Consider the following 26,253-nt stretch of genomic DNA (forward strand, 5'->3'; position numbering starts at 1 on the left):
CACAGAATGAAATTTGTGATTCATGTGTCCCATTTTCCCAGTGTGGGGGACAGGGGTGAAGGTGAGAGAACAAGTTTTCCCAGATCCGCAATCTGTGTAAGTGATTTATAATGTATGCTAGAGGGTCTCCTTACTTTCAGTGCAGAGCTCTCCTTCCGCTGCTGATTGCTGTTAATTCAACAATGTGTTGTTAGGAGCTGTTCATTGATTACTAAGCAAATCACAGGAGAAAATGACACGTTTTATGGGCACCCTAGCAAAAAACAGTAAAATCCACCTCATTTCTGTGCAAGATTAATAGGGAATAGCGTTTCAAGGTAGTTTGTTACAACCAAACAGTTATTTTTTCCCCTGTTTGTTTTTCTCATAGAACAATGAAGATAAATATTAATCCAATATCAACTATTATAATTGAAAAAAGGGAGAGGGTGAAACATGGGCAGCTTTGTGCTCTAAATCTTTATTTAATTATAGTTTTAAGGGAGTTATCTGCAGTGTAATATCATGCTGCCAACAATTTCCACACCTTATTAGGAGGTACCTTTGCAAAATTCTCCAAATCTTTTAGCTTAGTGGTTCAAATTACCAATACAATCAAGCTGCACGATTTGGATCCATATTCCAAAAACTGGGGAGGAAAGGTTCAGCATTAGAAAGCAAGTCATTTTAGAAAGTGGTGCATTGTGTGACATTTCAAACAGGGCTTCTCTTTGGCTCCATTCACACAAGCCCACAGCAGCTGCATGTCACTTTCTGTTCTTCAGCCAGATTATACCAAGCATGGAGCAAAATAGTAACCAGGAAACTTTCTATCTTCATTCCCCTCGCCTCGAGCAATGAGTCCCAACACCTTCATTTGCCTGAAACATCAAAGGGAGCAAAATAGGACCCAGAACTTGCACCCGCCCAACCTACCCTACCCAACCTATAACCTGTAGCCTGCCATGTCACTTTGTGGAAGCAACATCCATAACAGATGCAGGGAGCTCTTGCCAGAACCACCCTCAAAAAACCTCCCAGTTACTGCCACTGGTGCTGCCACCTAAACCAGTACACCTTGTACATAAGAAGACAGGAGGCAAGCAAGAAGGGAGGGTTTTTTCTCTGTTGTCTCTGAAACACAAACGAGCAGGTTAAGGTTTTGGGGCACTTTTGTTCTCAGAATCCTCTGCTTTTTATGCTCTGCTGAAGAGTACAGTGAAGCTCAAGACCTTGCAGCACCTCCTAACAAGTGTTGGGTCCAATAAAAAGCAATCGCCTCCCTTCCTCTCTCCCCATTCCATGCCTCTATAACTCAATCTGCCGAGCATGGAGCCCACTCCCATCATTAAAACAGAAAGAGCTTCAGTAGAAGCGAAATTAGCCCCCAGTGTGGCATTTGGCATTAGCATGCACTGAGAATAGCGTTTTAATTATATTTGTATACAAGTAGCCGCCGGAAATAGCTGTTCGCGAAGCTTTGCCTCATGAGCCCTCCCTGTATTCTTTCAAAACAAAGGCGTATTTCTACAATATTTAATTAATTAAGGTGTCTCAGAGCCTGGCGCTGTGCTCTAATTTGCATTGCCTTGGCCAAAATGTGGCATTAAAAAGATAACCTGGATCCTGGAAACCCATAATCTGGTAATTAAAAGTGAAGCCCTCCTTGATCCTCCTTGTATCTCAGGGGGGATTCATTACTGTTGTTCAATTTCATTTGTTCCGTTTTGTTGTCAGCATCCAGGTGTCTCTGAATCAGAGGTGTTTAAAGACTGAGCACAAAGAGATTTTATTGGTTCTATTAAACATGGTGCTTAGAGTGACTTGGGAGTTAAGGCTCTTGTTTTTCTATTACCAGGTGGTGCTATTGACTCATGGGATGACCTTGAGCAGACCTCTTTTATCACTCTGCACTTCCCATTCCCCAAATCTTTTCAAGGGGGATGGTAATAAAAGTAGCTTAAGGTAACTGGAGGCAGAGCATTATCAATGACAGGCCCTAAAACACTAGGAAGGCCACACAGAAAGTTATCACAAGAAGGGCAAGCTAAAGAGTTTCTGCTGATACCGCATTTTGTTACATTATCCTAGCAATCAGGGACTTCTCAATTATTTGTTCTTTATTAGATGCCTTCTTCTGTTTGGTTGGTCAGTGTTCAGTGATAAGAGAAAAATATGTAAATAAATTGGGTTTTTTTCTGGAATGTTACAGGATACCTGATTAGAGCCTTTGTCTTATGAAAAATCTGTGTTATTCACCATCTTATTAGCTACCTTGTGCATTCCTGTTGTGGAATGTCACTCAGGTGATTACTCAGTGTAAGTAAGACCATTCATTCTGTATAGCCAGATGATAAAGGGCCTTTTCAGTAGTGGCACCCATGTTGTGGAATAGCCTTCCCAGTTGCCTTTATCTTTGTGTGTGTGCCAGCTGGTACCTATTCACCCAGGCTGTTTAAACCTACAGTATACTTTGGAAGGTAGTTTGTTTGCTATACATTTGGAAACCTCTTAAGGTATCCTAGCCAAATTGAACATGTTTCCTGATATCAAGGAGCAGGTTTTCATCTGTGTTTAGGATCATTTGGATGTCATTGGTTGCAATTCAGTGCTGTTTTGAGATGTGTGGGAAGAGGAAGCAGCAGCTAAAAATGGGTGCAAAGTGGAGCTGCGGGATGGAAGAGAAGTGGCTTCAGAAATGGGGTTGGGAAGGTGAAAAGGAAGTTTGATAGTTGTATGGGGGTGAGAAGAGGAAGCTCTAGGGGGTTAACATAGCAGGGAGTCAGGTTGGCTTTGCCCCTAGGGTAGTATTCAACTATTATTCAGTGGGTCTACTCTGTGTTAAAATTAATTGAATATCAGTCCTGGTAAATGTAGCAAGGGGCATGCAAATACATACTCCAAAATTTACTATATTAAACTAGGGTCACTTGCATACTTAACCCCAGCACCAAGAACCCCTCCCACTAGATGGAACACATTGCTGAAATCTCTTCTTCACCCACTGTATTCCACGTTCATTTGCTCTGCAATACCTGCGCTGTGCTGGCTTTTGCGGAAGGATCCTAGCATTTCCCTTAAACTAATAATCATTTTTTAAAAATCAAAAAACTGCTTACTCTCACAATAGCTCTGGCTTGCGATTACTACTTACTGGGTTCAGACATAACATAAAACCATGTTTTATGTGCTAATAAGAGAAGAGCACACACCATAGTTTGAGGTTCCAGCTTTGCAAGATACAAACCATAGTTTAGAGCTGTTTCTCATCTGCTTGCTCAGGACTTCAGAGGTTCACTCTTATATCCATGGTGCAGCAGTTTTGTGAGGCAGAGCAATGGTCCTAACTGCTTTCTCATCACAGTACCTCAGTTAAGCGCACCTTGAATATTACACTGCTCAGAGATTGGGATGGTGTGCAACGATATGATCAGATTTTGTTTGGCGAAGCAGGGATATAAGAGACATCCTGGACCTTCTGCAGAGAATGAGGGATAAGGGAGAAATTCCTGCAGAATGACATTTTTAATATATCCGGTTAACATACAGAGACACACACAGCTGTTAGTACCGAGCACCTTCTGTGGTTCCCTCACTGCGAGAAGTGAGGTTACAGGGAACCAGGCAGAGGGCCTTCTTGGTAGTGGCGCCTGTCCTGTGGAACGCCCTCCCATCAGATGTCAAAGCAATAAGCAACTATCTTACTTTTAAAACACATCTGAAGGCAGCCCTGTTTAGGGAAGTTTTTAATGTTTAATGCTGTATTGTGTTTTTAATATTCGGGTGGGAGCCACCCAGAGTGGCTGGGGTATAAATTATTATTATTATTATTACTATTATTATTATTATTATATTCTCTGGTTGTTCCTCCCAGTCTGCTTTCCATCCTGCTAATCCAGTCAAAGACTAGCTTACAGCTGCAGTCTTCTAGAATCTTGGCTAGGATCAAGGAATGGATTCTTAATAAATCCGTAGGGCCTCCATGCAGTAGTTTGTTTCTGCTGTCAAGTTGCAGCTTGAAGTGCCATTTGTTTAATGCTACTGTTTAAATAATAATTTATAAGACAGCTAGCCAGCCATTCTACAGCTTAATGACTGATGCAATTTATGGATACCACAGGCTATGTAAACACAGTTGTAAATATAAAGGATGTCTCCCACAATTTTTTACTTTGATCCTTATTCAAAATAATTCATCCTCCCACCCCCAACCCCTTTCCCCATTGTCTATTTTTGCATGTGACAGGATCTGGACGAGAGCACACAGTTTTTGTCTCCTAGGCTCTGCTAGTTGGGAATGGAAAATTAAATGTCCATTTTTTAATATCAAATAAATCATTCTAATTAAAAATTAATTAAATGCCCCAGCCTCTGAGCTGGAATACAAATGCATTTATTTGAACGTTCAAGTGTTTAAAACAAAGTGGAATTTGTTTTGAGCTTTTCCTTTCATACATATTTTGCCATCTAATCTTTTTCTGTCTGAATCACCCCTTCTGCAGGCATGCTCTGAATATGTAACCAGGAGAGCCGAACAGCAATTTATCTGGTGACATAAACCCCCAATAACTCACACAGTGTACGTTGCTGTTGCTTGTGTACACTGACCTATATAATACAAGTGTGTATGTGTGTGTAATGCATATCTAAGCTCATTCAAGCTCCTTGTCAACTGTGATAAATGAGCAGACAAATGCAGTATGTTGTTTCACAGCAGTAGCTGGTAGAAATTTCCTGACGGCTGATTGAGAATGATGGTTTTTAAATGATTGCGATCAATGGCCATTGGGAGACTCAAAAGCTCTGCATTCCAGGAGGGAAGTGCAGAAAGCAAAGGAGGCTCTGGATTGTCTGTTTCAACAACCCTATTCAGGCATTTAATTCCCACACATGATTAGAATTACATGAGGGAGGGTGGGGGGCACCCTAGCCGAACCTACTGGTTCACTCCCATCCACATCACCCATCGCTGTCGCTCTCCTTGCATTGGAAGACAAATATTCTCAGCAGGGATCCTGCTGAACTTTCAGAGCTTCCCAGAGTAACAGAGAGCCCTGCACCATTGGGGTTCTAAACTGGACAAGGAGCCTCTACGAGTACAGCAGACCTCTGTTACAAAGCAACAAAAGGAGGGCAATGGAAGCAGCAGTGAGGCCAAGATGGAGGAAGAGCAGAGCAAGCTAGTTGACCTCTGTTCCCTTCCCTTCATTGCATGATAGATAGATAGATAGATAGATTCTTTATTGTCATTACACAAGTGCAACATTGCACAAGTGCAACGAAATTGGATGCCATCCCTTAAAAACAACAAAAGCAAAACAACAACAACAACCAAACAAACCACATTCCAGCCACACCCACACCCACACCCATCAAACTCCCAGGTCACACTATCGAGTTACAGCATTCAAAAAGGCCACAGCTCTTGGATAGAAACTATTTTTCAGTCTATTTGTCCTTGACTTGATGTTTCTATATCTCCTGCCAGAAGGCAGTAGTGCAAACAGACTGTATCCCGGGTGAGATGAATCCTGCAGGATGTTGTTTGCTTTCCTAAGACAACGGGAACCGTACAGTTCTTCCAAAGATGGGAGAGGATGACCAATAATCCTTTGGGCTGTGGTTATGACCTTCTGGAGCACCTTCCTCTCCCTAGCTGTACAACTGGAGAACCAAGCACAAATACAGTATGTGAGAATGCTCTCTATGGAGCCTCGGTAGAAGGACACCAGCAGTCTCTCACTCAGATTGTTCTTCTTTAAAAGTCTGAGGAAATAAATTCTCTGCTGGGCCTTCTTCACCAGAGCAGTGGTATTTGCGCTCCAAGTCATGCCCTGATCGATAGTCACTCCCAAAAACCTGAATTCCGCCACCCTCTCCACCCGTTCCCCGTTGATATACAAGGGCTGAATGTCCGCCTTTTTTTTCCTGTAAAAATGTTTGAGCAGGACTAGTGTTCCTTTAGGGACGCGGGTGGCGCTGTGGGTTAAACCACAGAGCCTACGGCTTGCCGATCAGAAGGTTGGCGGTTCGAATCCCCGCGACGGGGTGAGCTCCTGTTGCTCGGTCCCTGCTCCTGCCAGCCTAGCAGTTCGAAAGCACATCAAAGTGCAAGTAGATAAATAGGTACTGCTCCGGTGGGAAGGTAAACGGCGTTTCCATGTGCTGTTCTGGTTTGTCAGCAGCAGCATAGTCATGCTGGCCACATGACCCGGAGGCTGTACACTGGCTCCCTCGGCCAGTGGAGCAAGATGAGCACCACAGCGCCGTAGTCGGTCACGACTGGACCTAATGGTCAGGGGTTCCTTTACCTTTACCTAGTGTTCCTCTGGTTAGGTAGCATCTGTGTACATGGGGATTCGTTCAGTGCTAGCGTGGCCCTGTGCCCTACTTTACAGAGGGCAGTCCAGTATAGGGAGGACTACCAGAGGATAGTCCTGTATTAGAGTAAGTCTTTTATTGAAAGAACAGTCTGCTCCAAGTTCAGCATTTGCACGAAATATTTTCATTGGTCAAATGGATGTGAAGTTTCTTTGTTTAAGGCTCTGTACACGCTCCCATTTTCTCTGCATCCAGTGTGCCCCCACTGCTGGATAACGCCGTTATCCACACTCCATATCCTGTCTTGTGCCTATCCAGTCATTTATAATGGAATGCTGCATTTGGCTGAGTTTTCCTGCAAACTAAAGAAAAAGAACAGCCTAGCTGCATTTTTGTGCTGGTATTGTGTGCTCAGCCCAAGTATCTCTTAACTTTCAGGTGTTTACTGGAAACTTACTTTGTTGCTGCAAGCCTTTGGCCCTTGGGTTTCTAGCATTTGCTGTGCTGTTTTGTTTTGTTTTGTTTCAAATTACTGTTTTAGATGTGGCTCCATTTGCTGCGGTCATGAACTGTTCTGACAATAATTGCTATTTTGTTGAAGCGTTTTACTGTCAGCCACTTCATGCATCCTTGTGGAAGTGGGAGAGTGAATTTAGCTTTTTTCCCCGTACTCATCTCACCAATGAGCTCAGTGATAGAGCACATATATAGTATGCAACAGGTCCCAGGTTCACTCCCTGGCTTCTACAGCTAAGACAGGGAAAGGGTCCCACCTGAAAGCCTGGGGAGATAATTAGAGCAGACACTACTGAGTTAGGCCAGAGGTCTGACTCTGTATAAGGCAGCCTCATAGGTTTATGTTTATCAGAGGCTTACTTTCAGCAGGGTTGACGAACAACACTTCTTCCATTTTTTACCACAGCACAAGTCTGCCCCTGGCTGCCCAGCCAACAGAGAACACATGATAGCCACCACAAAAAACATGGTAAACACCAGTGGGCCTTGATGGCCAACATTTTAATTGAGTCAGCATGCAGCACCATGAATTCCAGATGTGTTTTCACATCCAGTTCAGACCCCATTAGTGTATATGTGAAGTTATGGTTATTGATGCTGTCAAAGAACTCTCAATGGTTAGTTAGATGGAATTTACCATTAGAGGAACTCTGCTTATTCTTCTTCAGGAAAACTTGTTATTTTATGTGCTTGCCAGTTATATATTTAACCATGCTTTCTCCCAGAAATTAATTGGCCTGTAAATTCCCAGATTTCCCCAGATACCTTTTTTCATTGGCCTCTTTTCAGTCCTCAGATATGGAGGCCTATCCTAGGTATATGGTACATATTTTTCCTAGAATATCTGTACATTTCACATTTGAGATCTTTAAGAACTTGGGTGTATACCATGAGAACCTAGTGTTTTTAATTTGTTAATGAGACCTAGAATATAATTTCCTTTCACTACTATTTGCTTCAGTTCTTCAGGCTCCCTTCCTGAGAAAGTTAGTTCAGGTCCAAGGTTATGTTCTACTTATTCCATAGTGAAAACAGCTGAAATAATTTATTCATTCTTTCTGGAAGCTCCATTTTTTCCTCCATTATCACACCTTTAATTGCCCTGTCATCCAAACGCCCAATCAATTTCCTAGTTAATTTCATGCTTCTAATGTATTTACACATTTTTAAATTGTTTATAGTAACGTGCTCCTCAAATCTTTTTCTTTTTTTCTTTCTTGCACTCTATCTTTTATTTTGCAAGTTCGTGATTCTTTTTGTCCTCCACATTTCAGCAAGACTTCCATTTTCTGAAAGAAACCTTGTTTCCAAGAGTTTCCTCGATTCTGCTCATAAACCACACTGACATCCTCTTGGACTTGGTGGTTCCTTTCCCATTCTGCAGTACAGTCATACCTCATGTTGTGTCCGCTTCAGGTTACGTCCCGCAGCATCCCAGAAGTACCAGAAGGGTTACTTCTGGGTTTCGCTGCTCGCGTATGTGCACAAGCACTAAATTGCGCCGTGCGTGTGTGCAGATGCGGCACTTCTAGATGCGAATGCGTCAGGTTACGGACATGCCTTCAAGACGGATTATGTCCGCAACTCAAGGTTCCACTGCATACGTCTGTTTACATAAGTGTATATTTCCCAGATTTATGTAATGGACACTCCCATGAATGTATAGTGTTGCAGCCCCCAGAATTGTATATGTCCACCACTAAAGAACAGTAGGAGGGGCAATTCACAGCTCCGCTCCCCTCCTGCAGCTTTCAGATCAGATCTTTTAAGCGATGATGTGAGTGACCCTGATCAAAACACAAGGGCAGTGCTCAGTGAAACAGAGCAACTTACAGGAAATAAATAAATATAAAAAGCTGTCTGTAATACAGAGTACCCTGTTTAGAAACCAGAGCCCTTTATTTTTTAAAAAAGCCCCCTCCTGAACCGATTTACACTGCAAAATCATCTTGGGGGAAAATAGTGGTTGTTTTCCCTCACGCTTCATTAATTTTTAGTTTTGTCAGGCAATATAAATAAAAGTATCAAGTGCGCCTCTAATTGAATCACTAGTGATTCCCGACTCCCTGTAGTCCTGAGGAAACATGATGTAGCTGTGTTGTTTAGCAAGGTTGGATGAGTCAGGTAAACAATGGCTCATTCTGCCAAGGGGGGTTCAGGTACTGCCTCTGCGTTTTATCTTTTATTGTATAAACAGAAATCAGAGTTGTCATCGTGAAGGATTTGCAGCCCTGATGGGCTACTGATGTGGCATCATTCAAACACAGTTTCGTACAAGGAAAGTGCCCAGGGAGAAGCAGAGCTGCAAGTGGGAAACAAGGAAGGCAAGGACATCATGCCTTTCATACTTTGTACATCCTTCTCTGAGTGGTGAGAACATGTACATTAACAATACAATCTCGTACATGTCTAATCAACAGTAAGACCAAGGCCTTTTTGCAACTCAGTTCCGGCACCTCTCAGTTGGGTGCCATTACCATTCTAAGAGAATGAGGGAAAATAGAACTAAGTAAGTCCCGTTTGATTCTGCTGCCAAAGGCTGCAATCCTGTGCTTGCTTACTTGGGAGTAAGCCTCCAAATTCATTGGGACCTCCTTCTGAGTTGGCAGGTATAAAATTGCACTGTAAGTTGCTCTGTTCTTCTTTCTTAAGAATGGATTTCTCCAACATGGTGGCTTTTATACTCTCTTGATAGTTTTATTATCCTCGTACTGGCACCTCTTTCTATTACAATTAATGGAGCTTCAGTTGTCACTGTTGCTTGCAAGTGTGTTGGATCTCTCTGGAGGCTGGAAGTCCTTATCAGCAAATTAGTGCCTTGATTTGACCCCAGTTGAAATGCAACTTTGGTGGTTTACACTGATCTTCTGATGGAATGGTACAGTACTCAAATCAACCCCCTTGATTGAGGCAACATTTTAACATTTTGACATTTTGTTGCTGTTTTTCAACTGAGAGAAATTTATAATTGGATAGTTAGCACAGTGTGACCAAGAATAAGTGTTTCTCCCTAAGGTTTCCGAAGGTGCACAGGGTATTTTTTGTTCCAGTAAAAAATCCAATCTGCAGCAAATCCTGTGCCCTGTTCTGATAAAAACAGCCTGTTTTCTGGTTATTTAGGGCTATGGTTAAATGGTAAAGGGACCCCTGACCATTAGGTCCAGTCGTGACCTCCCTTTACCCCTCCATGCCGGACTTGGAATCAACATACATCGAAGACCATCCACGTCCTGAGACGGTAGTGACCACCTCAAGTCAGGCTTCTCCACCAAAAATCCAACAATCATGTGAGGAAGACACCACAGTGCCGCGAGTCACCACAGAGTGGACTGAAGACCCAGCAGGACATATAAACCAAATGATCACAAGTGGATCGGTTAGATCCCCAAAGAGTACGGCTCCAGCGGACTTGGCAGGAGCCTCTTCAGGGCCTAGTTGGGCCCGACAGCTAAAAACATCAAATATTATCTCTATTCACAATAGCTCAAGAGGCACACCTGCGCCAAAAGGAGAGAAGTCATCTACCATTAGTCAAAGGAAAATTACTGACTTCTTTAAATTTGACAACCCACCAAGATCAGCGTTCCCCCCTTCTCCATTGTGACTACCCAAACCTCAGTCAAATCTTCCCCCGTTCTCCCTTTTAAGCTGGAACATAGCAGGTTGGAAGGGGAAAAAATCTGACCCGGACTTTGTAAAACTAATAAACTCGCACCAAGTAATTCTCTTGCAGGAAACATGGGAAGAGGGGAGAGTAGATATTAATGGTTTTGATGTTACATCATTACCGGCATGCCCGTCTACTAAAGGAGGCCGGCCTAGTGGAGGATTAGTTATAGCAATTTCCTTGAAAATACAGGCAAAACACACGCTTGTAAATGCTTCCACCTTTGCAATTACAGCCCTGGTTATGGGGAAAAACTTTGAACTTGTTATAACAAATGTTTATCTTCCTCCTGGAGGCAACATTGCAGACTTATACAATAAATGGGGAATCTTGGAGGAACATCTTACTCTTTGTCACTCCAAATACCCCAATATACCCAATGTTATAGCAGGGGATTTCAATGCTCGCATTGCAACCAACTGGGAGTCTTTAATCAAAACCAAATGGTGGATAACCCCAGAATTCATAAATGACCTCTCCCTCCATAATCAAAGACTTTCCAAAGACAAAAGGGTAAATGAAGCAGGAACCCTTCTTTACCAATTGGTACTACGTCTAAACCTAGTGATTCTAAACGGGAACTGCCCGCTTGACGTACCGGGTGAGTTTACACACATAAGCTCCTCTGCAAACAGTGTCCTGGATTATATGTTAGTATCTCATGACATATTCCCCAAATTTTCCCATTTTAAAGTTGAAAATATTCAATTGAGCGACCACCTACCGTTGGTCGCCATAATGACTATAGACTGGACCCCAGATGGAGACAGACACCCAACACATCTGATTACGAACTCAGTATTGCAAATCAAAAGTGTAAAATGGTCCGAACTACAGGCCCAAAAATACTCAGCATATTTCCAACAAGGACTAAAACAAGCATACTCAGGCTTAATCGAGGATTATTATGATTATGACCAAACTCTAAGACTATTCTTGAATTTGTCAGAAGATCTAACGTCTTTTTTCTCTGTCCCGATGCATAAAATAAACCGAACACAAAGGAAGATAGGTGCATTGTGGTTTAACAGTGCTTGTAAACAGGCTAGACAACTTCTTGGTAACATCTACAAAGAGTATAAAGCCTCCGGGGCAACGGTCTTGCCAAAAGAATATTTCCAAGCAAAATCGGCCTACAAGCAAATTCAAAAGGAAGCCAGACAGGAATGGCAAGTGAATCAATGGCGGGCAATCATAGAAGCCTCATCATCACGGAACTCCAGACAATTTTGGCTCTTGGTAAATAAAAGAACTAAAAGATACCCTTTGACTATTATTCCTGCCCTGGTTTGGGAATCTTACTTAAAAAATTACTTTGCCACAACTAACTGTATTGCTAACACAAGAGATGAATTCCAAGATCAGCTTCCCCTCTGGCCCCCCACCGATCCGGAAGACATCCATGATGTGATCGTTAAACTCAAAACAGGGAAAGCACCTGGGCCAGACCTGATCCCGGCAGAAGCTATAAAATACCACGCGGACTGGTGGGCCAAAGTCCTGGCGACCATCTTCGATGCCGTTAACAACTCTGGAATGATCCCGGAAGTATGGAAGGACGCTGTTATCGTTCCAATCCACAAAAAGGGCTCACCAGATGACCCGGGGAATTATAGAAATATCAGTCTGCTCTCAATAGTGGGGAAACTGTATGCCCGCTTCCTGCTGAACAGACTTATCCAATGGTCCGAAGAGAAAAAATTAATTGGGCCTGAACAAGCTGGATTCCGCCCGAAACAGTCAACAATTAATCATATTCTAATTTTACAGCATCTTTCCTGGAAATATTCCACCCCAAAGGGTGGCCAACTCTGTGTGGCATTCATTGACCTAAGGGCAGCATTCGATAGCATCCCCAGGAGCATCCTCTGGGAAAAACTCACCCGCTGGGGCATCGACAGAAGGCTTCTCTGGCTAATAATCAAACTCCATGAGAACTCAGCGGCTAGAGTGAGATTCACCCCGGAGGGTGATCTCACCAATTCAATTCCCATTAACAGAGGTGTCCAACAGGGTTGTATATGTTGAGGATAAGCAGTGTCCAGTGCACAGCGGAATGATGAGAAGTATGTGCCAACATGCTCTATACTACTTTATTTACAGTTCAAAGCTGGTAAGTTACAGAAAAACATTTTCCCTCTGCCGGAGCAGAGAAAGCGTCATCTCTCCTCTAAAGCACGGAGAGAATCACAAACTGAAACTGCAAAGAACAGTGAAAAACAGGAAACCAGTGTACGTCACATCCAGTCTCCCGTTCCCGTGGGAAAACCTCCAACAGTACAGACTCTGTGGAATGTAAACACCTGTCTCGTGACAAGCACTTCGCTGCACAGAGAAGAAAGCAGAAACCAACATCCTCCCCCTTTCTGTGAACATCTCTGGGCAGCGTGTTCGTACAATATCAGTACAAACCCAACTTCTGCACATAGGTACAGTGTTGATCCCTTGATACAATCTTGGACAATACATCAGCAGGAATTTCATTACCTGGCATATAGGACACCGTTACGAGTCCCTTCTGAATACGTTCCCTAGCATGTTGCAACTTCAATTGCAAGTGCTTCGTGCTTTGCTTACAACCTTCAGAATTCAGCAAAGCCAAACATGCTTTGTTGTCCTGGTAAACCTGGATTGGACATTTGACAGGAATTTTCATGTCTTTGCACAATTGTAACAACCATTCACAATCTTTAAGTGAATAAGACAGTGCATTCAGTTCAGCTTCACAAGTACTTAAGCTAACTGTTGTTTGCTTCTTGCATGACCAATCAAATAGACCCTGATTGTACATATAGCAAACTCCAGACGTACTTTTCCTGTCTGTAGTGTCACTTCCAAAACTTGCATCTGCAAATATCTCAAGACCACCAGACTTCTGATTGTTAAATCTCAGTCTGTAATGCATAGTGCCTTTCAAATACCGCGCTATGCATTTCAGAGCTTTCCAATCCTTAACAGTAGGATTGTTGACTTGTCTGCTTAGCAAATTACAGCTTACAGCAATGTCTGGTCTTGAACATCTGGCAATGAAGTTTAGCTTGCCTAGCACACTTCTGTACAGTGTAGTGACAGAAAATGCTTCTTCAGTGTCATCTACCTGATAACCTGTTGTCATCGGTGTGTCTACAGGGTTAGCATCCATCAGGTTTAGCTTGCTTAACACATCAGCAATTTTCCGTGACTGGTGTACTAGAATGTTACCATCTTGATCTCTCTCTATTTCCAGAGATAGGTAGTTGTTTACCTCACCAAGATCTTTCATGTCAAAGTGCTCTTTCAGTTGAGCTAGGGCGTTATTGTACATTGTGACATCTTTCCAAAAGAATAAAAGATCATCAACATAAAACAAACAATACAGTTTCTCTTGCCCCTCCTCTTTGACAAATACACATGGATCAGATTTCCCTTGCTTAAAACCTAGAGAAAACAATACTTCAGTGAGTTTTGTGTGCCAACACCGTGCACTTTGTTTGAGACCATAAAGGGACTTCTTCAGAGCACAAACAAATCCCTGTTTTACCTGTACGCCATCAGGTGGAAGCATATAAAGTGATTCATTTAGAGATCCGTACAGAAAAGCTGTATTCACATCATGGTGACTAATGTGTAGATTTTCCTCTGCAGCTAGCTTGAGCATAAGCCTAATGCTCTCATACCTCACTGTGGGTGAGTAGGTCTCGTGATAGTCTTCACCTGGTACCTGAGCAAATCCTCTGGCTACCAATCTGGCTTTGTGTCTGACTATCTTGCCATTTTGATCAGTCTTCGCTTTGAAGACCCATTTGCTTCCAAGCAGTTTCATTCCTGGAACTACTGGAACAAGCTCCCAAGTTTTGTTCCTTTCCAAGGAATCAAGCTCAGCCTTCATGGCATTTAACCATGGCTCAGCTTCCTTTGAATCCAAATCCTGGATTTCTTGGAAACTTGAAGGTTCAAAAACCTTCTTGGAGCTTTTAACAGCTTTTACTGCTATGTTAGCAAACTCATCAGCAAATCTCTTTGGAGGTCTGCCTTTTGTGGCTCTCTGTGACCTACGAATTAGCCTTAAGTCTTCAACACTCTCCTCTTCCTTCTTAGGAGAAAAGCGACCTATTGTGAACAATGGTTCCTCCAATTCTTGATCAGAGCTTTCAGAGGGTCGCATAGAGGCTTTCGCACTCTTGAAATCCTCTGAATCATCCGATTCAGTTTCAGACTCAGAATCAGAACCTTCATCAGTGGGTGTGGGTTGTTGTGGTTGCTTTTGACTATCCTCAGTCTCATCACTGTCATCAGGATAACATTGGAAAATTCCCACATTCTCCCCCCACTTTGCATTGTACTCAACACTTCTTGTGAGCTTAATTGTTTTAGAATCAGACATCATTATTCTGTAAGAACCTTTCTGATAACCGAGAAAGATACCGTGCAATCCACGCTTGTCTAACTTGGAGTTTTGTGGTGAGTGAACCCACATGTCAGAACCAAAAATTTTCATGTGTTTGATGTATGGCTTCTTGCCAAACATCTTCTCATAGGGGGTACAACCAATCGCTGAAGATAACCTGCGATTATAATTGTAAGTGAAACATGAGAGAGCTTCGGCCCAATAACTCTCTGGAAGATTTGCATCATGCAGCAAGGTTTTTAACCCTTGAAGCAATGTTTGATTTGCTCGCTCCGCAAGTCCATTCTGCCATGGCGAGCGAGGACTAGACAAATCGTGTTGAATTCCTTTCTCAGCCAGAAAAGCTTCAAACTGCTGAGAAGTGAATTCTCCCCCCCCCCCGGTCAGTGAAAAGAATCTTTATCTTCTTACCATGCACATTTCCCAACCAAGCACAGAATTCCTTGAACCTAGGAAAAGCCTCTGATTTCTGCTTGAGATTGTACACAAAAATATACCTGGAAAATGCATCAAGGAGAACCATGAAGTACCTATTTCCACCCAAAGAGGGCGCTAGTGGTCCAACCAAATCAGCATGAATAATTTGGTATGGTTCTGTAGTTTGCCTACTAGACACCTTACCTTTTGCAGCCATTTTCACCTTGTTTGCTGCGCATGCCTTGCACTTCATGTGGTACCTGCAGGGTTTAATAGTCATACCTTCAACCAAGGCAGGCATTTTAGATACTGCCTCAAAATGCAAATGACCAAATTTCCTGTGAAAATCATGAATACATTCTGCATGCAAACTTTTGTTAGAACCTGCAATGCAACAAGTGTCATCCTGCACAACATCATCATAACACAAAACAAACAAACGACCAACAAATTCAGCATACAATTGATAATCATTTTTCTTAGTGATGATGCACCTATTGTTTTTAAAGGAAACGTCAATCTTCTTCTCAATCAGCTGTCCAACGCTGAGCAGATTATGTTTCGCATCCGGCACATAAAGAACATCCTGTATCGATAAGCCCAAACTGTGAAGAACAACAGTTCCGTAGCCTTTACTGGGGATTGTGTGGTCATCCGCCTGGTGAATCGCACCTTCCTGCGGTGTAAAAGACACGAACAGTCTCTTATCGTTGCACATGTGATGCGTCGCCGCTGAATCAACAACGAAGAAAGATCTAGACGTCTTCTGGACCTCTGCAACCTCCGCAACCTCTGCAACCTTTGGAGCGTAGCGTGAGACCATTGCCTTGTGCTGCGTTGTCCTGGACACCGGACCTTTGCTTTTGCTCTGGCCTTTTCCACGCGATGAGCTTCCACTGCGCTGCTCTGTCTTGGCCCTGGGATATTTGCATTCCCTCTTCATATGGCCTAGACGTCCACACGAGTAGCATTTCACTGCCTTCAAAGCTTTGGCGCCATCTGGTGGTTCCACTGCACTATGGGATGACGTCTGTGAAGCCTCCCCATTTCCCATGCAGCTATCACCCCGCCGATCTGCTTCATTCTGAATCATGGCAGTATCACAAGCTACTGTGAGTTGAGCATTTGGCTGATCAGTGGTATCAAATTCCCCACTTGCCTCATCCAGCCTTCTGCAGCTAGCCATCATGACTCTGGCATTAGCCTTTTGCGTCATCTATGCTGCTTTAAATCAAGCCGCTTTATACATGCTGCGTCTGTGTATGGCTGCTTCAATCCAAAAGCAAATTCAAAACAGCCTCTGCCTTGCCTGTGCTGCTCTTCTGCTTAACTGCTTTGCTTATCTGCAGCTGCTTCAAACTGCATTCCAAAAGCAAGTTCAAAAGCGAAAGTCCCCAAGTGCTTTCTCTATGCTGCCCTAAATTCATGCTGCGTCACTGAATTCTGCAGCTGCTGTACTCCAACAGCATTTGTAAAAGTTACTTTCGATTTCCCCCAGCATAGGAAAGTGTTGCTTTTAGCCTTTTGCCTGTGCCACGGCAAAAAACCGGCTATTAAAAGTTCAAAGTCCAGCCACAAAGCCATTAATTAGAAGCTGGCAGGCTGCCCGGAGCAGTAGCACATACCTTCATCAATCATTTTGACGCGCAGAGCAGATACCGTGCGATCCTTTCCTCTGCCGCTGTTCCGATGCTTTGCCGGCACTCCGTTTCTTTGCTCCTTTGTTCCTTTGCCAGGAGCCCGACTTCTGGAGTCCATCCTCAAAACACTGCGTTTTTCTGGGCCCGGAACCAAATGTTGAGGATAAGCAGTGTCCAGTGCACAGCGGAATGATGAGAAGTATGTGCCAACATGCTCTATACTACTTTATTTACAGTTCAAAGCTGGTAAGTTACAGAAAAACATTTTCCCTCTGCCGGAGCAGAGAAAGCGTCATCTCTCCTCTAAAGCACGGAGAGAATCACAAACTGAAACTGCAAAGAACAGTGAAAAACAGGAAACCAGTGTACGTCATATCCAGTCTCCCGTTCCCGTGAGAAAACCTCCAACAGTACAGACTCTGTGGAATGTAAACAACCTGTCTCGTGACAAGCACTTCGCTGCACAGAGAAGAAAGCAGAAACCAACAGTATATTGGCTCCATTCCTGTTCAATTTATTCATAAGCGACATGAGGACTCCCCTAATAGAGGCTCAAGAAAGGATTCATGCACCCCGCCTAGCACTTTATCGCTGCCCTTTGTGCCCTATGCGGATGACGCAGTCATCCTTTCCTTTTCTAGAGTAGGTCTCAGGAGGGCCTTGAAAATTTTTGGATCATATTGTAATGCAAATTCCCTTACAATTAATTATGGAAAATCTAAGATACTAGTTTTCTCAAAGAGCCGGAAACTCCATAATTGGAAAATTGATGGGAGAGCCATCAAACAAGTCTATAAATTCCAATATTTGGGAGTTTGGTTACAACATAACCTTAGATGGAAGGCCCATGTAGCCTATGTTACAAATAGAGCCAAAGCTATCTCCTTGGCGATCTTGCGATTCTTCTTCACCGATGGGGCCCTTCATATCCCATCGGCATTGAAAGTCTTCAAGGCCAAGGTGATTCCGACAATTGCTTATGCCATCTCAATTTGGGGGACTTTTGTCAATCTATCTCACCTAGAGGTTATTCAAAATCAGTTTTTAAGAGGGATATTGAAACTGCCCAACTGTGTAAGTAATACAGTGTTACGCATGGAACTTAACACTGTATCCCTGGAAAACGCTCTGTGGAAGCACATACTTTGTCACTGGTTATCTCTATGGCACAATCTCCCAAACTTGTACTTGATACAATGTATGTGGAGAGATGATTTCCAGAGCCCATGGGTAAAAAATCTACAGCTGAAAATTACGGCAATGGGAATCTCCCCATCCAAATTACTAGAGCAGGACATAGTTCCAGCTAAAAGAACAGTAACCTGTAAACTAGAGGAGATGGACTTGCAGCAGAAAATGGTCTTGGGCAATGGTACCTGCTCACCTCTAAACCTTGGTTTATTACCCCTCTTAAGGCTCCCAAACTATTTGAATTCCTTAACTTCTTCGGCTCATAGATATGCCTTTGTAAAGGCAAGATTCAACACCTTCCCATCGAACGTGCTGAGAAATAGATTCTCCAATGGACAGATATCGCTCTTATGTGATTGTAATTGTGGGGCACCGGAATCGTTGCATCACATAATTCTTGATTGTGCTTTTCACTTATCGGCCAGGAGCAAGTTTCTTGCTCAATATCTTAAGGGAATTGCCGATGATACGACTGAAGCCAAACTGAGATATCTATTAAATGATGATGACCCCCTAAAATCACTCATGGTTGCCAGATTCTTGATCAGCGTCCTATCCCTAAAGAAGAGAAACGGACTCCTGTGTGGCTCGGATAATCCCTTTAAACCATGATCTATGTTTTAGGATGTAATTAGGTGATATCACCATTGATGTCTTCTATTAATTTATGAGCAGAGGGCGATGTTTATGTTACAAATTTGTTGTAATGTATGATGTTGGTCTTTTGTTTTTGTCTTGCTTTGGTTCTTGTCTGTTTTTTTGTAAGTTTTGGTGGTTTTAAATTTGGAGGTTCAAGTACATTATGGTGGTATGGGAAACTGTTGTGTGACGGGCCAATGGCCGTAACAAAGATCAATCCAATCCAATCCAATCCAGTCGTGACCGACTCTAGGGTTGCGGCACTCATCTCGCTTTATTGGCCGAGGGAGCCGGAGTACAGTTTCTGAGTCATATGGCCAGCATGACTAAGCCGCTTCTGGCGAACCAGAGCAGAGCACGGAAACACCGTTTACCTTCCCGCAGGAGCGGTACCTATTTATCTACTTGCACTTTGACGTGCTTTCGAACTGCTAGGTTGGCAGGAGCTGGGACCAAGCAACAGGAGCTCACCCCGTTGCAGGGATTTGAACCGCTGACCTTCTGATCGGCAAGCCCTAGGCTCTGTGGTTTAACCCACAGGCTATGGTTAGTACCTTGTAAAACAGATACTAACTTATAATGGCCCAGTTTGCATACTACAGATTAATAAGGAAGGAGGCATGCCAGTGCATGCTGCTAAACAGTTCTCACTCCACAGGTCCCACCACACAGCAAGGGACAAGCCAGAGTCTGGTTTTTTCATGAAGTTGGAACCTGGGCTTGTGATTTGTTTCCCTTGAACAATCCATTAGCAATAGGCCAAGAACGAAGCTTTGTTACCACTTGTGGTTTGTTTGGCAAGAAACAAACCATGAGCCAGAGTTAAGTTGTCATGTCAATATTTTGATTTATTTTTTCTGTGGAGCAGGAGAGGAGTGTAGCAAGAGCTTTTCAACAGTGTGGAGCAGCACACTGCTCATTCAAAGTAAACCATAGTTTTTAGTTTACAGCTTCCTCGTCCTCACACTTCACTCTTAGACTTCAAGATTAGAGGTCTTGTTGGAGCTATCCTCTGAGAGCATAGCTGCCTCGTTCTTCTCTAGATTAGTTAATTAGGTGAGAACTAGAAACTTTTCTATCCAAGTTATGTATTTATTACAATAAACTATGTTGTTATTTTTCTTACTCTACAAGAATCTCTCTTTGTGTGACTGGCACAAGTAACCAAATTCCGCTTGCTCTGTGTACTAAAGGGTTTCAGTAAGCAATTGACTCTGTTACCCCAATAAAAAACAATGTAAAAAACTAATTAATTATGTATAATTTGTGGACTTAAAAAACAACCACAACAAATACTGTTTGCGTTTGCTAGACTTATTTCCATTCCTGACCACAGAGGGAAATGCAAACAGCAGTAATTTCCACCTCCATTTCTGTTAGAATCTTCCAACATCCCTGTTATTCCTACATTACTTTTTCATGACATGGATATCTATAGTGTGAATGATCATTATATATGGAGGAAGTTCTTAAGCGGCAAATATACCCAGCCTCTCAGCCCATTCTCATATACCTTGAACCTGCACATAATAGACTGCCCCAAATCTCTGGGTACAAAAATGCTAGTATATATGTAGAACCATCCCTCCCTCCCCATAGGATATCCATACAGTGAAACATATGAAACATATGAGGTAGCCCATTCTTTACATGTGTGTAATGGAACACAAACGCTTCCCCCAGGTGGGCCATGTTCTTTCCCAGTGTCTAGATCAGTGTTTCCCAACCTTGGGCCTCCAGCTGTTTTTGAACTACAATTCCCATCATCCCTGACCACTGGTCTTGCTAGCTAGGGATGATGGGAGTTGTAGGCCAAAAACATCTGGAGGCCCAAGGTTGGGAAACACTGGTCTAGATTTGTCTCAGTCCTGTGCTGCCTTATGCCATATTCCCAGTAGTTAAAAAGAGGAGTGCTAAGTATCTGTCTTCATTGCTTGCGTCAGCATTGTCTTGAAAGTATGCTGTGCACATACAGCGTGCAAGATCAGGGGAAGATCTGTATTACTAAATGGATCATTAAAGATGTAACGTCATAGTCAGAATCAATCACTCAATCATTTTATTTGCATGGCACCTTCTCAAAGTTAAAACCTCAGTGCAGCTTACAACTAACAAAAAAGTACATAACTACACACATATCAAAAGTAGTCCTAAACAATAAACAAAACATCAAAATGTACACAAGCAAACTGAACAAGTTCCACATAAACCATAAGATCCAAAATAAAGATTAAAATAAAAGTAACAACAACCCTACAGCCAAAAGAATCCCCCAAACAATACCCCAGCCCAAGATTCTGTTCAGCAGCCTCAGCTTTTGTAGTTGGAGTCAGTCAGGGCCCCACTCACCCAGGCCAGGTTGGAAAAGGCTTTCAAGGCAGAGAGCAGGTCTTCCAGGACTCTCAACCATATTTCCTCGCATCACCTCCAACACAATGACTTAGATCCAGAGAACCATGAGGAGAGTTCTGCTTGTGCAATGGACCATGCCTGGCTCCACCTTTCCACTGCAGCCCCTTGTCCCTTTCCCCAAAACCTTGTGGAAGGGCATTTGATGATGTGGTGGGGCAGAAATCAGCTGAGACTAGAGACAGTTCTCTTGCATGATTGGAAGTGCTTTCTGCTCCATAAGGAGCTCTCTGGTTCTAGTCTAATAGTATTCAAGCAAGTCAGCTCACACATTTAGCTTCCAGCCATTCCAAGCCCTTTGCACATGTTTACCAAATAAGCAAAATGATTATGTGTGGAAAGGTAGCTGGCTGCCCTTGACCTTCATATGTTCACCCATTTTGTGTTCATGTAGGCTTTGTGCACAGAGGAGGCGATGGATGTGCAGATGTTGAGTGTAGGGACAACAGGCAGAATCTTTCTCTTTCTCTATGATGTATTCATTCTGTACATCATGTGCATGTATGAAAAGGGCTCAACTGTATAATGATCAAGTTTTTATTTAACAGAATTTGTATGCTGCTTAATTGTAAATAAAACCTTAAGCAGTTTTGCAAAGCTATAAAACATATATTGTCAGCAAATGTCAAAATTAAAAGTAACTTTTATTTAAAAAAATCAGAATATAAATAAAACCAACAGTTTAAAGCATACATTAGAATATATTGGCTTTACATGTCTGGGTAGGGACAAATAGAAGATGCTTTCACTCCGCTATGGCTTCCCTTTATCACATACACAGCCCAACAAGACAATGACAAGAATCCACCAACAGCATATGAATCAATATGGCTAACCTGATCCAAAACACTCACCCACCCCACTCACACACGAAAACAAAGATCACCACAGCCAATCACAACAAACAACCACACCCTAGGCCAACCCCAACCTCTCTCACCACCAAAGGAACACAAGTGAATAGCAGAGAACCTGCACAAGCGACGTTGACGCAAACCCCCCCACACATATATTAAGTAAAATTGAAACATCGCTACCCGACCCCACTCCCCCTCACCATTCCCGCCGCCGCCTCTTTCCCCCTTTTCTTCCTAATGTAACACTAATGTCTCAACAAATGAAACTGATCTGTAAAAATGTTACTTAAAAAAAGAGACATTGCACATACCTTTATAAACAATGAAAATCTTTAATAAAAATACATTTAAAAAAAGTTTTTAGCAGGCCTGAAAACACCTGCCTATGTATAGAGAAAATGCATGTGCGAACTATCCTCTACAGTGGTACCTCTGGTTACATACGCTTCAGGTTACATACGCTTCAGGTTGCAGACTCCGCTAACCCAGAAATAGTGCTTCAGGTTAAGAACTTTGCTTCAGGATGAGAACAGAAATCGTGGTCTGGCGGCGCAGCAGCAGCAGAAAGCCCCATTAGCTAAAGTGGTGCTTCAGGTTAAGAACAGTTTCAGGTTAAGAACGGACCTCCGGAACGAATTAAGTACTTAACCCGAGGTACCACTGTACTATTATTAATCACAGAACTCATTTTCTCTATTTCTTACATTGGCCAGATCCAGCCATTGGGTTGCATTTATGCATTTCTCTATCTCTTTTCTCTGGGAGAAGCACTGGGGGGAAAGGGTTTAACATCTGGAGAAGGGCCAAGTCTATAAAAATATTTTATTTATATACTTTTACAATTCTATGGAGCTCATGGCTTACTTTTGGCATCTCCCGTTCGTTTAACTTTCTAGAAGAATTTTAAGGGATTTAGTAGTTTCCATGAAAAGAGACTATGTTGCTGATTGAACTCTATTCATCCACATAAAAGCAAGAACAAAGAAAACAGTAGCACACCAGCTTTTTTCTTTTTTTTCAAAACAATGAGTTCCCTCAATAGTGCAATAGTCCCGGAGGTGGTGAAGGAAATGCATTATTAGGTTGCGATTTACGGAACCACTTGAAGTTCACTTCTTCCATGTGTTTATTGGAGTTTCTTTATGTGAAACAGCAGCATTTCCCTTCGCCTTCCTCTGGAAGCCACATCCAACATTTCTCGCAGGTTCGGAGCCAGCATGTCCAGAGATAAAGCAGTGGGGGGGTTGGCAGTGCAGGTTGCCAGTCAATCCATGCCTATTTAGCTCTGGTATTTCTGCAGCACTCCCAGACCACTGACTGGACCCTGAGACGACTGCTTTCATAAAAGGAGGGAACATAAAGCCTGTGGCTCATACATTGGCACAACGCTATTTGGGCTGGGGTATATTTGTTCCTTCTCACAATCTGCCTGCTTCAAAGCAGGATTTCAAAATATGTGACATATCAAGCTGAATGCAATCCTAATAACCTGGCATGGTGGCCCACCAGGTGCTTTTTAGACCTGTTTGGCTACCTGCCTTGGACTACAAAAGCAGTGAGGTTGTGAGATGGATGGGGGAGCTGCAGTGAGACCCAAAAGTTCCCATTCAGGCACGGAAAGTTCATTCTAGAAAGGAACTGGTTTACTGTAATGGCTGTAAGCTGAGCTGACCCAAAAGCTGCAGCTAGTGCAAAATGCAGCTGCTCAGCTGTTCACCAGGGAAGAATATTGACAGCATGTTATGTTGCTGGTGCAATAATTGCACTGGCTTCCAGTTAGCTACTGGACTAGATTCAAGGTGCTGGTATTGGACAGAGACCAGGATATCTAAAAGCTCACCTCATACCCAATCAATCATCATTCTGCAGGAGTGGGCATCCTGCAGGCACAATGTCAGAATTGGGCCTTTGGTATGGTGGCATCAACCTTTTGGAACTCCCTCCCATGGCAAACTAGACAAGCACCTTCTCTGTTGCCTTTTCAGTGCCTGCTAAAGACATTCCTCTATCAACAAACCTTCTATAAACCTTATCCCAGTTCCAGTTACAGATAGGTAGCTGTGTTGGTCTGCCATAGTCAAAACAAAACAAAATTCCTTCCAGTAGCACCTTAAAGACCAACTAAGTTAGTTCTTGGTATGAGCTATTTTTAACTGTCTTACATGTGTCATTGTATTTTAAACTGCTTTGAATTACCTCAAGGGAAGCAATTTATAAATTAACTAATTGCAAATCTTAATTGATTGCAAATGAATTAATTGCTTGTTGCAAACAATGAGCTTAATGCTTAACCACCTTATAACAAAACAAAATTCCTTCCAGTAGCACCTTAAAGACCAACTAAGTTAGTTCTTGGTATGAGCTTTCGTGTGCATGCACTGTGTATCTGAAGAAGTGTGCATGCACACGAAAGCTCATACCAAGAACTAACTTAGTTGGTCTTTAAGGTGCTACTGGAAGGAATTTTGTTTTGTCTTATCCCAGTTGATCTCTGGCTTCAATTTTCAATTGATTTCATGTATCTGATGCTTTTAAAAACTGTTTTTAACATTTATAGTTGTTTCTTAAATGTTTTTTATATGCAGCTATTTTTAACTGTCTTACATGTGTCATTGTATTTTAAACTGCTTTGAATTACCTCAAGGGAAGCAATTTATAAATTAACTAATTGCAAATCTTAATTGATTGCAAATGAATTAATTGCTTGTTGCAAACAATGAGCTTAATGCTTAACCACCTTATAATACGTATTATCCAAATTCTTATTAAATGCATTATGTCCCCTTTTGTTAATTCATCACATTCTTATACACAGCATGGAAGGAAAGAGTTACATGTACCCTACCCACATTCCCTATTGCCCCATTGGTTACTCTATGAAAATTGCATATTAAATGATAAGACATATTTAACATCTAGGTTTGTCTTAAGTTTTGATCTTATTTATCCTGCCCTTTCTCCCAAATGAGCCCAGGGCTGCAAAGACACCCACAATCAAAGAACAACGGCACCTTGATCACTTCAGTTATTATGTTAGCTTGGGAGTATAGGTGATGTAGGTTGAATTTTTGCCCTTCCTAAACTGGCCTTAGAGTTTTCTGGATTATTGTGGCCTGTTTCGTGGACAGTGTGGAGCTGCAAAGCATACTGCAGCACAAATTGCTGTGGAGAAATTTCAGCGGATCTCTCTTCTTTTACACAGGTTCTCCTTCTGGTCCTAAAATGGCTCTGCAGAGTTCCTTCAGCTGCTGGAATGGAACTGTGATCAAGCTGGGACAGGTGTGTGACTTCATCAGAGACTGTACAGAGGGAGAGGACGAGGGACAGCTGTGCAGTAAGTAAATTAAAAATCAACACTATTTCCTAAGATCTTAAACCAATGGGAATGACATAATGCCTTCCTAAACACATCAGGGAATCTGAATTGATGCTTACAATGCTTGCACATGCTATACATGGACTGCATTCAAATAAATCGAGGTCACTACCTTGTCTGACTTAGGATGCTTTTCGCCTCTAGCTTCAAATGTGATATCTAGCTTTATCCCTGTGGGGGAAGCAAAGCTCAGTCATTGAGTGTCTCCTAAAAAAGGAATATTCTTGCCTCTCTTGTACATTCTGGGTAATGCTTCCTAGTGCAAAGGAATATGGGCAAGAACTAAGATAACTGCTGAAAGCATAAACGGCCAGTCAATGTTCCTGTAGTCTTTTGGCTAGAAGCTGAAATCAATGACCTGTGGCTCAGTACGGGTTATGCCATTTTACCCAAGCAGTGCATCAAGACCTGAGAATTTCCAGGTGTTCGTTTTGCTCTAGCTGTATCTCTTGTACACCAGTCACGAGATTTTCTTTGTATCTGTAGCTCTGAGCAGCAGCCCAGCCTGTTTTGGAACTGCTTAGATCTTAATAATAATAATAATAATAATAATAATAATAATAATAATAATAATAATTTATACTCCGCCCTCCCCAGCCAAGGCCGGGCTCAGGGCGGCTAACAAGCAATAATAAAAACAAGTTGAATGAATACAACTTAAAAACAAGATTAAAATACAACAATTAAAATATTGAAACATTAAAATATTAAAATGCAGCCTCATCACAGGAGGAGAAAGGAAAAAGGAAAAAGAAAGAGGGGGAGGGAATCAAATCGTTTCCAAGCCAAAGGCCAGGCAGAACAACTCTGTCTTACAGGCCCTGCGGAAAGAAATCAGATCCTGTAGGGCCCTG

At 42.5% G+C, this 26,253-nt stretch overlaps 1 protein-coding gene across 1 annotated transcript in view; it reads left to right on the forward strand.

The window, feature by feature from the left end:
* ALK (ALK receptor tyrosine kinase) overlaps positions 1-26,253 on the forward strand; it is a 587,955-nt gene that overhangs the window by 412,803 nt on the left and 148,899 nt on the right. The window contains exon 6 of the mRNA XM_081903661.1: positions 25,226-25,357. Coding sequence (XP_081759787.1) covers positions 25,226-25,357 — 132 coding nt within the window. The remainder of the gene's footprint in view (positions 1-25,225; positions 25,358-26,253) is intronic.

This window comes from Podarcis melisellensis (genome assembly GCF_964234715.1).
Source record: "Podarcis melisellensis genome assembly, chromosome: 3".
In the NCBI taxonomy this organism is placed as follows: Eukaryota; Metazoa; Chordata; class Lepidosauria; order Squamata; family Lacertidae; genus Podarcis; species Podarcis melisellensis.